The sequence below is a fragment of the Amblyomma maculatum genome, chromosome 1 (assembly GCF_055883805.1).
Source record: "Amblyomma maculatum isolate TAMU_Amacu chromosome 1, ASM5588380v1, whole genome shotgun sequence".
NCBI lineage: Eukaryota > Metazoa > Arthropoda > Arachnida > Ixodida > Ixodidae > Amblyomma > Amblyomma maculatum.
The window spans coordinates 483,606,665-483,622,277 of record NC_139344.1 but is presented as its reverse complement, the minus strand read 5'-3'; the positions used below and the strand labels follow the sequence as shown (position 1 = coordinate 483,622,277).

Genomic DNA, 15,613 nt, shown 5'->3' with positions numbered 1-15,613 from the left:
GTCAGGATTCCATAACCCCATGGATAGGTACGTTTGTAATTCGTAGCTTGCAACAAGCGCCAGCCCCAGTAGGTTTGAGATTATGGCTCGATGAAACCATATCAATCCTACGTATTTCTGCATTATTGTGCTAGGGGCAGCAATGCAGAACTGGTTTCTAGCATGGCTCACTGCATAATTGTAGCATCATTGCCAAGTGGTGGACACGAGCTGTCACCAGTGGACACGGCACTGAGTGTCGCAGTATAGGTAAGCTCGATAGCTCCAAGTAATGATTACAACATTGTGCAGCGTTTATAAAGGGCTCACTTGTTGCTGCTGCTAGCAGCCCAGAAGTTTGGTTTCTCTGCACGTTCTGCAGGGGTCAGTATGCCAGTGTGTCATTTATTTTGGTGCTCTAGCCTGCATAGTCATCACTGTTTTCTTGAGTTCTTATCCTAAAGGTGCTTGTGCGACAAGCAAGCAGTAGTTGCCGTAGTCATTTGAGCTCATGTTGAATGGAGTCCTTCCACTACAGCCTCCTCTTCCACTTTAAGGCTATATACACTAATGAGGCACCTCTGTGAAGGGTTCCATCGTGACAAGTAGCACATCTGGCAGCTGCATTGGACAGTGGCTAACCAGTTTGCTTTTACATCTCAAATTTGTCACCTTCTTCTCCTTTTCTCGTGGCAGTCTGGAAGCAAGCAGCACTTATTTAGCGTTTTTCTTGCACACCATTTATTCCGAGCTTCCAGCAGCAGCTTTTTTATATCAAAATGAAATATATTGTAATGGCTACAAAGATGTAGAGGTGTTAAGTACTCTCAAAGAAGATGATGCTCTTTTGGCTGTCTCTCTCTCTCATGCTCAAAAACCTGAGAGAACTGTTGCTGACGCGGAAGTTCTAACTCAGCCCCATTCTTTGTGAATGCCTCCACTCATAACAATATCAGTAATAGTGCAGTTTCAACTAGATAATTGGCCATTTGTTAATGGAGAACAGCTCATCGGAAAGCATAGACATCTGCACAAGACAGATAGACAAAAATATGCTTTAGTAAAATGAGCTTTAGGGCAAGTTGGTTTCTTAGCTTCCACATAGCAGTGCGAAAAAAGGACGAATTCAAAGGAAAGAAAAATGCGCAACGCAACACGGGAAATTGCTGCACTCACAACTGATTTTATTTCGCCAACGCATGGGAAATATAAAAGTTCCACCGTGGATGGTGCGCACAGGAAAGAAGAAAAGAAGGTCACGTGCCACCGTCAACATAGAACATGTGACACGTCTTATTGAGTGGCAGAAAAAAAGGTCATATAAAGCTTCACTTATGGTTTTATCTTTGCTTCTGCCTAGAGTCCTTGCATCATCAAAATTCTAGGAGTTTGTGATGAGGGGCTAGGTGGTAAGGCGTTATATACTACAGGCATAAAACTATGCAGGAGACACGCTCATCCTGTCTGCCTCTTTTCTGTGTCCTGTCTCCTGCGTAGCTTTATGCCTTTAGTATTAATGCCATCAAAATGTGGTGAACATTCCTTGCTTTTCATTTTTGGCTCTCACTTCTACAGGCCAACAAAAATGGAAAGTTTGTTGTTTTACCAAAAGTCTTTTTCCACAAAAAAAGCCTTTCAGGCTATGCAAAAAAACTTTATCCTGAAGAAAAGCCATCCACAATAGTAAAAAGAAAGTAGGCAATTTTTGTAAAGACGTTGTAAATGAAAAATGTCCAAGCAGATAATCAATTGTAAAGGCAATACTTTGAAAATATTTTCAGGGCCAAGGCGTAACATTTCAAACTATTAGTAAGAATGGAACATGGCATTTGCTTGTTAGTCAGATCCTGCAGAGGTTTTTGCGAGTTCTCACTGTTAATGACCCTTTCTTATAAAGAATTCTAATGAAATGGTTGATTCCCTGATGACCGACCACAACATTGATTTCGAGTTCTCTTTGGACGTTGAAGATTTATATTATTCGATACCCCACCAGGAGTCATTCACATCACTGAAACAGTGCGCTGACAACAGTGGCATTGTCCCTTTCCAGAATTCAGCTGGTATGTCTGTTAATTTACCTTCAAGGAACTTTTATCGCTTTTAACAACCAGCACTACTTACAAACCAAAGGAATATGTATTGGGTCCATTTCAAATGATATTTTTTTAGCCAGTATTGACCTGATTTTAGCTTTTGTTTTTAAGCCAGACGAGGTCACAAAAGTGTACTGATATATGTTGATGAATTTTTTATCTTGTAGCCCTTTAAACTACTGCGCTATTGTTGACAGAATTTTAGATGCTTTTAAACGACCTTCACTTGCAAAGTTCCAAACGAGAATCTTTTTCCTTTAGATATTCGTATCAAGTTTGGTGGGAAGCATGTGTGTTGGGGCTACGCCCCACGTGTGCAGAAACGACTATATTACCTTATGAATCTGCTCACTGAAATAATTAAAAGAAGCATAGTGAAGTTGTACCTCGAATCTGCACTAGATAAATCATGCGAACATAAAATGCAGACCAGCTTTGATGGCCAATTGGCAAGAATTTTAGACTTGGGCTACCCTCAATCTGTCATGACGGCTGTTGCCGAGACCTTTCTGAAAAAGCTAAAGAAGAGCGCTACAATCATGAAGACGAGAAAAGGTGAGTGCACCTTGCATCTGGAAGTTGCCCCCTACCTGCACACAGTCTCACTTAACTTGAAGAAAGTTGCGAACAGGTTTGGGGTGCCGCTAGTTTTTTCAGCTCCAATAAAGCTCGGCCAACTGTGCCCTCGTATCTCCGGTAAGGAGTCCACGAAAGCTGGATGCGGGAAAAAAGCATACCAAGCCTCATTTAGAGTGCCAGTCAGGAGTGGTATATGAAATTCCACTGTTGTGTAGGAAAGCCTTTGTTGACCAATCTGGCAGATGTGTCAACAATCGGTTGAGGGAGCATGAAAGAAATTTAGAGAACGACGAAGATGTGAGCTTCGTTAAGCATTGCAGGTGTTTGCTGCATTTTGATGGTGCAAGAATTCTAGTCAAAAGCAAATATCAAACTGCACGTGAACTACTGCAAGTTTGCCATATAAAGAAAAGGGGAAAAGGGTAAGCGATACTTCAGTTTACTTGCACAAAACAGAATGTGCCACTCAGTAAGACGTGTCACACGGTGTAAAAATGTTCTGTGCTGACCATGGCACGTGACTTTCCTTTCTTCTTTCCTGTGCGAGCATCCGCAATGGAACCTTTCCCCATGCGTTAGCGAAATAAAGTCACTTTTTAGCAGCCAATGTCCATGCCGTGTGCTCTATTCCTTCCTTTGTGTTCGTCCTTTTATCGCGCTGCAGTTATGTGGAAGGTAGGCAGAGATTTATACCTGCCTACGTCTGTCTGTATCGCATTCCCTAGTTATTCAGCGTACTGTTCTTGAGTCAAAAAAGCGATATTTCGTGGTCATGTTTTCTCTGTGAAGCTGATGATGGCAGCCTTTGTTGATGCAGGAAGGGCCAGGAAGCAGCACAATTTGAGCGCAACGAGGAACTGCAGCACCGTGCAGAGGCTGCCAGCTCTGCACTGCCAGCCGGGGGGCCGTTCCCTGGCACCGAACGGCAGGCAGAGTACACGCTGCGCTTCCTCAAGGATGCTGTGTTCTACTTCCTGACGGATCGGTCCGACTGCCGAGGGCACCTGAGCGCCATCCAGTCCATCCTGGGCTTCTCGGAAGCCGAGCGCGCTGCGGTCGCAAAGGCCTGGCGACACCGAGGCCGTCTGTGAACGCCCACTCTCCCAGAGGAATCTTGACTTTGTTCACAGTCTTATGGTTTTTATCCAGTCGCAAGTTTAATCCAGATCCTCCTTTTTTTTTGCCGGGTAGGAAGAGAATGACTTAAAGCTAGCGCTGTGTTTGAAGGCATGAAGGGTTGACCTTGTGCTGTCTTAAGGGTTGACCCTATCATACATGGAGACTGAGAAGCAGAGCTGCACAAAGTGCGCATGCCTTTGTAGTAATCCCGTCTGAGGGTTCCTTCTGAAGGGCACATTGGAGAGTTGTGTCATTGAGATGCTGTTGCTTCCAGCATTGCAATCACCACTTCTTTAGCCTGTTGTGGTGAAAGATGGCGGCTTGGCCACGTGGTTCCCATAAGACGGTAGCCACACTTCCCGTGCTGAGGTGTCCGGAAAGAGTTCAGCACTTGTTGTTGTTTACTCACTCGCATGAATCATATCAACATGTTTTTCTCACCAGAGGCAGCTGTTTTTCTCAAAACTTTGAGCAGAATGTGATGCTACTGTACAAAGATGCATGCCTCAGAATGCCCATGACAGAGGCCACTTGCAGACCATATACGGTTGGCATCAAGAGGGTGTGCAGAAGAAAATTTATTTTGGCACAGTAGTGATAAATAATTGCCTACCCTCTCTGCAGCTGTGAGGGAAACATGCATGACCCATCCTCTGATATAATTAACAACACTGCATGACTGGGTAACAAGGCAGGGCTGCTGCAAAATATAGCTCCTGTGCACCCCAGTGTTGTAAGCTTTCGATGCAGTGATATGCATTTACCATGATATACCATGATCACTGTACTAGGGATAGTGATCTTTGTCCGCATTTCATAGCTGGGTACATGGCACGCCTGATTTATATGACCTGCATTTGTTCGTGGCAGATGTGCATGGCCACCTTGTATCTTCCTTTGGCTGTGTACTGAATGACTAAGTGTGTGCCTGGAGGAATAGCTTGGATGTCTTGTGGCCTGATGAGTCGCGAATGCCTTTTAGCTTTAATTATGCCAAAAGTAGACCCTCAGTATCACCTGGGACAGATGCACGCAAGGCAGAATACACACTGGTGGATTGTAAAAAAAAGTTAGTCATCCGAGAGAATTCAGAGTACAAGCACCTGTTGCTTTCAGATTGATCTGTAGAGGCTTTCCGCTTTCTTCTTACACTCTCCCACTGATGTGAAAATGGCAAAACAGTCACAACATCTTATCTGAGCATGTGCTTAAAGCTTGGATTCCTTCCATGGTTTCTTGCATGCAGTTATCCTTTGTGCTCACATTGGCCATCATCTCGCTGGTCTCTTTGTGCTCTGAGCTAGTTGCTGATGCTTGTCTAGGGGGCTGATTTTATATCAGAATTGCGTAGAGCTGAACTAACAGCAAATGATATCATATGCATTAATGAATACACTTTACTCCCTCTAAGATGAATTTGAAAGGACCAGAAAATTTGTTTACCTGATCAGAAGAAATTCAAGCAAACAGAAACGCCTGTAAAAAAAGTACACGATGGTGTCCACAAAAATGTTACATGAAAATAATCAATATAGTAGCCTTCCAGAGAAGGGATAATTGCAAACGAGCATCTACTGCACCATGCATGAAATTAACTTTACGACTAAAAGCATCAAAAGAGCTCATGTTAATCTGCTTTTCAGTGGCATTTGCATACTTTGCACGGTCCATCTTTTTTTTTTTCCTCACTGCCTACGCTTGTGGTTGCTGTTCAAGCATGTCTTTTTTTTTTTTTTTCTGGCTTTAGCTTTTTACCTTGCAGTGAGCACTTTGAAGGTGGCTCTCTTTCCTCGCTCCTTTTGCCCACTCACAGCAGCAGCTGGCCATCTGATAATGCAGGTTGCAACACTGCATCAGCTACAGCCCCAAAGTACTTTTTAATCAATGGGAAGCAGCACACGGCATGTGCATGATATTCACAAGCATGAAGGTTCCCTGCCTTCTCTTCACCTTAAGGAAGCTGCACCCCAAGAATGTGTGCTTCTGCAAGGAGATTTTTTCACATTAGATAAGAGACAGTTGGAAAACTGTGCTGGCACGTTTCGCTGCAGAGTGGGCCCTCCGCTGCGGGCAGAAGGCGGAAATTTTAAACACTACTAACCCTTTTCTTTCAGCAACACAGCAGAAAATAAAACTGCGTTTGCATTTTCAAGCACACTTTTGTATGCATATGAAAGGAGGTTGCAGACGCGGCATGTCGTCTGCCTGCTCAAGATAAATGCAGTGGCTGTACAAAAGTGTGTTTTTTATTTTCTGTTGCTGAAAGAAAAGGGTTAGTAGCATTTAAAATTTCCACCTTAATAGTCCACTGCAGCAGGGTTGTTTTGAGATTGGCGGGTGTCAGATGGCCGACTGTTCGGGCCCACAGCGCACCACGCAGTTTTCCAGCTGGCTTGAAGCGTGCAGTTTAGCATTTTTCTTTCCTTAGTGCAGCATTGGCACCCCACGACTGCCATTATGAGTGGTCGCCATAGTTTGTGGTTGCTGTAGAAATTCATCTTAACCAGAGTAGCCCTGAAAGAGTTTGTACATTTTTCATTATGTGATGCCCAGAAAGAGGCAAAGGGGAAGACTACGAGGATGACCAAGATACAGCTGGCACTTGCGCTCAGCTGGCATCCAGCACTCATGATTCGGACAGTAAAGCCTTTGCTCTTAACATCTTGATAATGGTGCAGGGCATTTCTTATACGAATGGATCAGCGAATATATGGCGACCTCACCCCGCCTTGATAGTGCCAACTAGTTTTTAGGAGAAGGGAAGCGGCACTTAACCGATTGCAAGCAGCAGACACCGTAAGTTGGAAGTGGTGTGACATTGTTATCCGGTGCCAGTGAATGATCCTGCAATGATGCAAGCCACGGTACCCCAGAATCTGGAGCATAAGTGGACGCTGGTACTCTTGATGCAAATAATAGGCTGAAGAGACGTCATGTAATGTTTGCTAGTGAGAAAATAATTGCTAGATGTGGCCAGGGTGGCCATAGCAGTAGCATATAGGGGGGTATTGAGAAACAGATGGTGTAGGCAAGTAGTCTCCACACAAAGCGTGTTGAATGTTGTTGTCATAAGTGCCAGCTGGTAGTAGCAGGTGCTTAGCATGTTGCTCTTGCACAACCGCCGTGGTTTTTGGTGTTTCATTAACAGTGGCTGCTGGAGATGGATACAAAGGAGTCAGTATTGAAAAACCCCAAGCAAATTAAAGCAAGCAGTGACCTCATCAGCAAAGACAGACTCTGGTTTGGTTAAGCTGTCTTTGGGGTTATTCGGTGAACGTACAGCTCCTGTGGGAAGCCAGGAAAATGGTTTCACATTTTTATGTTATCTGAGAATTGGTTTTAACCAAGTTGATCCTAATGAGAGTGCACAGTACATATGAATTTTAAAAATTCCAACACACTAGGCATGTAATTCGCAAAAATCACTCGTGTTGTGTCCACTGCTGAGAACTCCTCCTGAGCACTGTAATTTGCATGGACAGGACCTTGGTCTCTTGAGCAAGCTAAAACCTTAAATGCCCGGCTGTTGGTTTTAAGTAGTGGTGCTAAAAGCATTGCCATATTCTGTTGGGCATGGTCACCAAAGTCCACATGCCAGTTTTCTTCCTGGTCATTGAGTAGAAGGCCCCTGAGCATGTTCTTTGTATAATCACTATACTGAACATAGAAGTGCAGTCTAGGGCAGGCCCTTTACAGCAACAATGTTGCTGTGCAGCTAAAGCTTGGTTGGATGCTCGCTTCAGCGTTCATGGGGGCCTAGTTGACTGTTATTGGAGGTTCCTTGTCCTCCACGCACCGAAGAGCAGCCCAATTGTTGTCAGATGTTTGTTTCATTCTGGCGAGGCAGGCTCACAAAGCTTCCTCGAATGTCCCCGAGCAATGTGCGATTGTAACAAAGCATTGCTCTCTGCCCCACACAGTGTGCATAGAGTTCTTTAAAATATGTGTGATCAGGGTTGTCTTCCCTTGGCAGAAAGGTTTTGATACTGTGATAATCTTGGCCACAGGGTGCTCTTTGCAAGTGTGCTTTTCATTGCCTTGAGCCAACCAAAGAAATGGGGCTTCTTTCGCAGGAGTCCTCACCTGTTGTCCAGTCTCTGTGCTTTCATCATCTAATTGATCATAGTGGTACATTGGGCAAGAGTGTGGTCTGTTTGTCATTGCCTTGCCGTGAGGTCCCTATTAAAGCTGTGAATGTTTTAGATGGCTGTACCCAATTACAACATGAATGACCTCAGTAACCATTGCAGGGATGTCATTGTTATGTCAGCCGCTCTGCTGTTATACCTGCGTTTGTGATTTATGACCGTTTGCTGTGAAAATGATCCACAGTGAGATACCACATTCGTGGCTACCTTTTCCTGTTTGTAGAGTGTCACCTTCAGTTCAGCACATCACATGCTCCTTTGCGTTGCGCGGTGGTGTGTTTCTTGCTAGAATAAAAACGAGGCTGATTTTAAAGTCAGTTGAAAACATTACACGAAGCTTGAGAAGCCCTAGAAATGACCATGTTCCGACTTCCATCAAGGCAGTAAGAAAAAAAAAAACAAGCTCTATTGTTTCATCTTTTTCTTTTCTAAGCGTATAAAACACCATACGAGTTTATGTGACCTATGTCCCCATAGGTTTCATTCACGGCATACTGCAAAGAGTTAACGTTCACCAAGAATCGCTTTTTCAACATCGGCTGCTGTAAAAAAGATGGCTTCGCGCCCTGGCACTTTGTGAAATATGAAGTTCATTGGTACCACTAGGCACACAATTCAAACATTACTTCTGCAAAGCAGCCATAAAATGTTAATCATGGCTCTCATCGTCAGTGTTCCTATAGTTAGCCTTTGGGAGCATAGTAACAGCGTGGTGTCTGCTGCCATTTAGTGCATCATCGGTGAGTGGCTACACTGAGAAGTCACGTTTTACTGATCTATATTTCTGCTTCTGCAATTTGCTTGGGAGGTGCGAACTTTGAATTGTAGTGAAGTGAAACTGAGGCAGCCTAGCTGCATGGTGCACCATGGGGCAGTATCTACTGTCAAAACTTTTTTATGAGCTGCATCAGGAGGTAGTTGACACTTGAGTTTTTAGAATTGCATCGGCTTCTTTTGAGCCAAGATGCAGCTTGGAGGCCTGTTGATGCTTGCCTGCTGACATATCAGACAGTCACAATAGTAGAGCCTCCTCCTTTCATGCTCACTACATTAAGGGTGCTAGTGGCTGGAACATGCGCGAGGGCTATGTGAAAATGGTTGGTAGCTCACAGCTGACAAAGGGCTTTCTATTGATGACTGCGTGTGGAAACTGTACTGAAAGCTAAAATTACGATCATTATTCTGGTGTGCAACAGCATGGTAGTGTCTGTCGTTTATCTTGTATGGTTTTAACATCCTGTCATTAATGTACAGTACACCTCCTGTGATGCAGCATGTGCAGGATCCATTATCGATGCTAATCAGTGCAACTTGCATGTTTTTCGCCAAACCTGGGGCCGTGAAAAAAGCAATACCATCAGCATGCTGCATGCACATTTTATAGAGCAGCTTGAAATGTCACTTGATGTGTCCAGTGACTGCATTGCTATGCTTTCAGTTTGCATCCTGTTTACTACTCTCAGTGCCACTCAAAGTGTCCCAAGAAAACCCTGTGGCAGTACCACTGTGTTGAACAAGGCAGCAATGAGCTGTGCCATTTTTGCTGATGACTGTGGGGCATTTAACATGACAAATGCACTGTGAGGTTCCTCTGCTTCTTCTAATATCATTCGCTCTGTGGGTTCTAACATGGGCCCTAAACTGTCTCTGCTGTGGATCAGTGTTTCTGCTGTTGCCAAGCAGTTCTGTTTTCTAGCAGCTTTCTTTTTCCTCATTTGTCACCCTGGCTCGCATTTTGCTCTCCTGCAGTTGTGCACCTTCCTTGGCCTCTTGATGACATACTGTGGTCTTGCTGGGGACATTCACACTGCCCAGCATCAGCGGGTGGTTAACGTGCATTCCAAGGGGTGCAGCCTAATGGCTGACATGTCAGCGCCTGCAGGATAGTGTAGTGCCCCCATTTAATTGGATGTGGACGGGCACACCTTTGATCATTGTGCAGCCGGGCTCTGTCTGTGATGCGACTCTGTTTTCACACAGCACTGCTGTCAGATACTAGCTGGCAGTTTTATCAAAGTCTTTTTATAGGTTGCCTGTTACTGTTATTCCATTTCAGCTTCTTTGGGAGTCGGGCAGCACATATTAAAAGAAAAATCCTTGCTTCCTTTTCCGAAGCTTTTACCTAGTTGAACTCATTTTGTTTTATGTATACTTACAAACAAGCACACACATAGGCATATATATATTGTACAGATAGACTGTATTTACGGTTGAATGTTTGCATAAGAATGGGCATGGTCATAGAGACTGCATTCAAGTGGCCTGCATTTGTTGTACACTACATTTTCTTTATGATGAAACAAATATAGTGGCACAAGCACCGCAAGAAAGATGTACTACACACAAGGCACCAACTGCCAGCCATGTTTATTCGTTATGACCTCTCTCGTAATTCTCCTCTCCTCTATGACCTAACACATGCCCATTCAACAGGTGGGCTTCTTAATTATGAAAGTCGATCCTCATAAAGCAGCCCTGTTCTGCTCGGTTATATCAAGGGTACATGTTTTGCTTACATCGAGTAGCTGTGCAGAAGAGGTGTTAAAAAGGAGACTGCAGCAAATAAACGTAGTCAGTAGTGCTTTGTGCATCCCATGTATGTCTTGTACATTACCCACTGCTCGAGATTACCCACTTAGAGGTGCACCTGCTGTAAATCAAAGTGAATGTGATAAGGGATGTGCAGTTGTCTTCAATTCATTTGAGCCCTGCTGGGATATCAATGATAGGTCCAAATCGAAGGCACATTTAAACTTTTGGGGTATTAAACTTCTGAAGTGTAAGCTTCCCTTCTATGAGCCAAAGTCAACATGGCAGGCTGATTGAACTTCAGTGAGCCAGAGGTCACAATGTGGCTATTATGGTGTGCCACCACTTGACCTTAAACCTTTCTTCTTTGACGGAAGGTACAGCATCACATGTCCCCTCTTGTAGGCGATGGTGTCCTCTTCTTTTGGGATGGGAAAACAGCGCAAAAGGGCGAAAAACAAAGTAACAAGAGCACACTTTGTCTTTCCTCGTTTTGCGCTGTTTTCCCATCCAAAATGAACTTTGACCAACTCGCCCAACTCGGCATCCTACTGCCTGACGTCCTCGACTCCACCGCCACCATCATCATCATCATCAGCCTGACTATATCCACTGCAGAGCGAAGGCCTCTCCCACACTTCTCCAATTAACCCGGTTCTGTGCTAGCTCCATCCACGTGACCCCTGCGAACTTCTTAACCTTATCCGCCCACCGAACTTTTTGCCACCCCCTGCTGCGCTTTCCTTCCTTTTGAATCCAGTTTGTTACCCTAAGCGACCATCGGTTATCCTCTCTTCGCACTACATGTCCTGCCTATGCCCATTTCTTCTTCTTGATTTCCACAAGAATGTCAGTAGCTTGAGTTATTTCTCTGACCCACTCTGCACGCTTCCTATCTCTTAGTGTTACCCCTACCATTTCTCGCTCCATAGCCCTCTGCTTAAGTAGAACTCTCTTGGTTAGCCTCCACGTTTCAGCCCCATGGGTGAGTACAGGTAAGATGCAACTGTTGTATACTTTCCTCTTGAGCGATACCGGTAAGCTGCTAGTCATAATCTGCGAGTGCTTGCCAAATGCGCTCCATCCCAATCTTATTCTTCTTGTTATTTCCTTTTCATGGTCCGGATTTGCCTACTACTTCCATTGCTTCGCTACCTAACATAAACTGCTGTTCCTTCCCGAGGCAGTTGGACATTAGCTTAGTCTTCTGCATATTGATTTTCAAGCCTACCTTTCTACTTTTCCTGTCTAGGTCATCAATCATTATTTGCAGAGTTCATCGCAACGAAACCGTGTCTGCCTATGTATAAGCCTCAGCCTAATCCCAAATGACACTTTCGCTTCACCTAACTAGGTTTAGCTGGGTTAAACCTCGGCCATTTCTTTAGTCAATGTGCAGGGGTGATAGGGAAAACAGAAACAATGCTAGCCTACATTGCACCATTGTTCTAATTTCTTGTCTTCTTGTACCTGGGTGTGAACTGAACAAGGGTAGAGAGGAGAGCCTCAGTTTGCAAGTCGAGCCAACGTTTCTAAAAGTGGACTTGTTTGTTTGGACAAAGACTTGTTGAAACGTTGGCTTAACAGGCAAACTGAGGCTCCCCCCCCCCTCCTCGTTCAGTGCTCTTTCATATACCTTGTGGCCATCGTTCTACCTTGTACCTGAGTGGTAATAAAAATATGCTAGAGTCATTCATTATTGTATCATGGATGTCTCTGATATGTTTGTCTTACTACCACGGCACAAGCGCAGTGACAACAAATTCAAGCAGCAAACCACATAGGCATGGCTTTTGTATTTGTTTTTTGTTGCCCCTGTACATATGAACCACGCACTGTTATGGCACAGGCTAACTTTGACTGCACACTGTGAGGCATGGATAAGCATGTGTGAAGGGAGCTTTTATTTCAGCTGCTGTGCTCCTGCTAATTGACACCGTCATTGTCATAATGTGTCCTGTGAAAAAAGGGGTAGAACTTGCGGCAACAAAATGGCATCCGAGTTGATGAAACTGGTGACTTGAAGCCTGTGTGGTGGCTGTCAGCCATTTGTTGCTGTACATATACACCGTATACGATGCTTTAGTCCTAATTAATCAACCTCTTTTGCCTGCTTGGCAAAATCAGCGGTGCTTATTGTGATTGGGAATCAGCTTATTGATGGAAGCACTTAGTTCGGACCCTGTGGCACATTTTTGTTTAAAAGGGTAGAAAAATGTAATTATTGATTGCATTTTTCTCATTGTTAATGATACATAAGACATTACTGTACCTAGATCACTGCATGCTATTTTTCTATAGCCACTAATGATTTATGTAATTGATTTTTTTCTCACCTTTTTCAGTTTCTACAGCTGAGCAATGGGCATAAAGGCAAAGTTAAAAGTCAAGGTCACGTAAAGGATGAAGAAAAAACTGCACTAGAATCGCTCCCTTCTCGTTTTGATTCACTGAAATGCTAACCAACCTGCTTTAAGAACAGTAACCATCGAATGAAGAAGTTGTTTCAGCCCTCACATGGCATTGATATCATAGCCGTCACTTGGCTTTTGAAACTAAAACAGATGAGAAAAGAAATTCAATTATATATTACCGAGTGCTCATAGGCAGATACCATGTGGTTATCTATATACACAGTAATGTCTTACTAACGATTGGAAAGATGAAAAATTCAGTTGTCTCTACCTTACGTTCAGGTGTGCAGGCTTTTCCTTTGTGGAAGAGCAAAGGCACTTTTTATGCACTCAGATTGGATTAACACATGTCATCTGTGTAGTATATATGATTGCTGAGGGAATACCTCTGTTGCTGTTGCTTGGATGACTTTTTGCTGAGCCTTGGTGGTGGGCATGCATGCTGCATATCCCATGTGCAGCATTTTCCCCGCATTATTTTTCTATTGATTATTTGGTTTCCTCTATAAGGTGCTTACTCGTGCTATGGTCTTCCCAGTTGTGATGTATGGATGCGAGAGTTGGACTGTGAAGAAGGCTGACCGCCGAAGAATTGACGCGTTTGAATTGTGGTGCTAGCGGAGACTCTTGAGAGTTCCTTGGACGGCCAGAAGATCAAATCAGTCGATATTGTCGACCATAAACCCTGACTGCTCATTGGAGGGTCAAATTCTAAAGTTAAAGCTCAGCTACTTTGGTCATCTGATGAGGAGAGAGGAGTCGCTGGAGAAAGCTTTGATCTTGGGAAAGGTTGAGGGTTACCGGAGAAGGGGTAGGCAGTGAATGCAATGGTTAGATGGCATCCTCGAGGCGCTGCAGATGAAGTTATGTGATGTTAGGAAGATAGTGAGAGACCGGAAAGTGTGGGGTGATATGGTCCATAGGGTCACGAAGAGTCGGACACGACTGAACTGAACTGATAAGGTGCTTACTTGGCAGATGTGGTTATTTGCACTGCACACACCTTTGAGTGGAATACAGCATTTATTCTGTGTCGGTCCAGTGTGCAACAGAGACTACATTTGCACACACGTACGGATGGCACGTTGCTTTCCTGCTTCAAGTGCTGACGCCTTGCCATTCTTGGCTATATATTAAGAGAAAACTGGAGTTATGGTAACTACAGCAGTTTTAGGTCACCCTTGCCTCATTCATTATGTAGTGAAAAAGCCGAGTCTCTTAGATTTCAGTCCTGTAGGCGTCAGGTGAAGAATATAATAAAGAATGTAAGAATAAAAAAATATTAAACACACCTGAAAATTTACTAACTAAACATAGAATAGAGATGGCTTAGTGTGCTTTAATATTTGAAATTGTGCACATCATTTGGTGGTGCTTTCATGTAATCTTATTCTGACCTGTTTACCTCTTCCTGTGCATACATTATGAGATTTTACAATTCTTTTTACTTCCGTGATTTTGAAACTTTGTATGGCGGTCCATCGAGCTCAAGCACCAGCCCGGCTTTTAGCATCTGGCACACATGGCTAGTTGATTCCTTACAACATGTAGTCACATATTTTTCCTTTTTATAGCTTGTGGTATGCTACATGTTTTGGCCTACATTATATGAGCAACACATGTGATATTTTTGTCCGGTTAGTGTAAATCCGCTGTAGGCTTTGCCTGTGTTGTTTCGTTTCCATGCCTCTATTTTTCATTTCACTCAGTTGCACTGCTGCTTATGACTCGAGATTGTGCATACTTTATCAAAATTGAGCAGCTTTTTCTGTGGTGAGCTTTTGTGTGTTTGCTAAGTGTTTGCATGAAAATAAATTACATTATACTTAAGACTTGGAACTGATTCTGGGATTTATCCGGCCATGCAGCACGCTCCCGTGAAAACGTATTCTGCGAATGTGTATGCGCAAATAATTGTGCAACCTCGCATTGTTTAAATTGATTTGTCATATACTATTGACTGCCTAGCAAATACCATAAATAAGGTCGTTGGTAATATACTACCAGCTGCAAGAGACCACGTAGTTGGGAGCTCCAGGTTGATTTCGATCACTTGACTGAGGGCACTGATGTTATCCATCATTCTTTTGCATATTATTTGCCTCCATCGAAATGCGCCCGCTGCTGTTGGTACGTGTAATTTGAAACAGCGTAAAAATAGCATTTGATATTTACGCTGGTTATTTAATATTCGACGTATTCGCTCTAATTAAACGCTTGGAGATTGCAAAATGGACCTTCATCATAACTACCGGCCAAACATCGCAGCATATCCAAAGTGCACTCATTAGAGTAACTCGCACTTGTGACATCGCTTGCTTGTTTCCGGACTAAATTATCGCACAACTGGGGAGGATCAAGTGCCAAGGAAGGTGACGTAGAGCCTATATCATGGTTATCTGGTCCTCCTTGCCCTCTCAACACACTTTTCCTGTTTGAACTTTTTCCCTCTATGCTTTTTCCCCCGCTGCTTTGATGACCGGGTTAATGTGCTCTAGAAAATATTCTAGAGCACTTTAACCAGGTGGAGAGAGTCGAGGAGTAGGCACATCTTTGCCCTCTGCAAGCTTTTCTTTGGCAATTTTTTTTTTGTCACTAGCGACGGCCGCTCTGTTGCTGTGGGCTATGGTTCAATTCTGCATGCTATTTTTGTTTTCCTTTACTTTTTTCCCTCCTTACTAGAGGCGGCAAATTCAGGCGCCGGTGACACAGGGGTATCGCGCTCTTCTTCCCTTCCCCAGAAAATACT

At 43.8% G+C, this 15,613-nt stretch overlaps 1 protein-coding gene across 8 annotated transcripts in view; it reads left to right on the top strand.

Annotated features, from left to right (window-relative positions):
* The window catches only part of qtc (GRIP domain-containing protein quick-to-court), a 138,143-nt gene extending 123,449 nt beyond the window's left edge, over positions 1-14,694 (top strand). For all 8 annotated transcript variants that reach the window (XM_084607835.1, XM_084607862.1, XM_084607848.1 and 5 more), the window contains one exon: positions 3,472-14,694. In XM_084607835.1, the coding sequence (XP_084463961.1) occupies positions 3,472-3,745 (274 nt within the window). In that variant the 3' untranslated portion in view covers positions 3,746-14,694. The remainder of the gene's footprint in view (positions 1-3,471) is intronic.
* Positions 14,695-15,613: the final 919 nt, after the last annotated feature.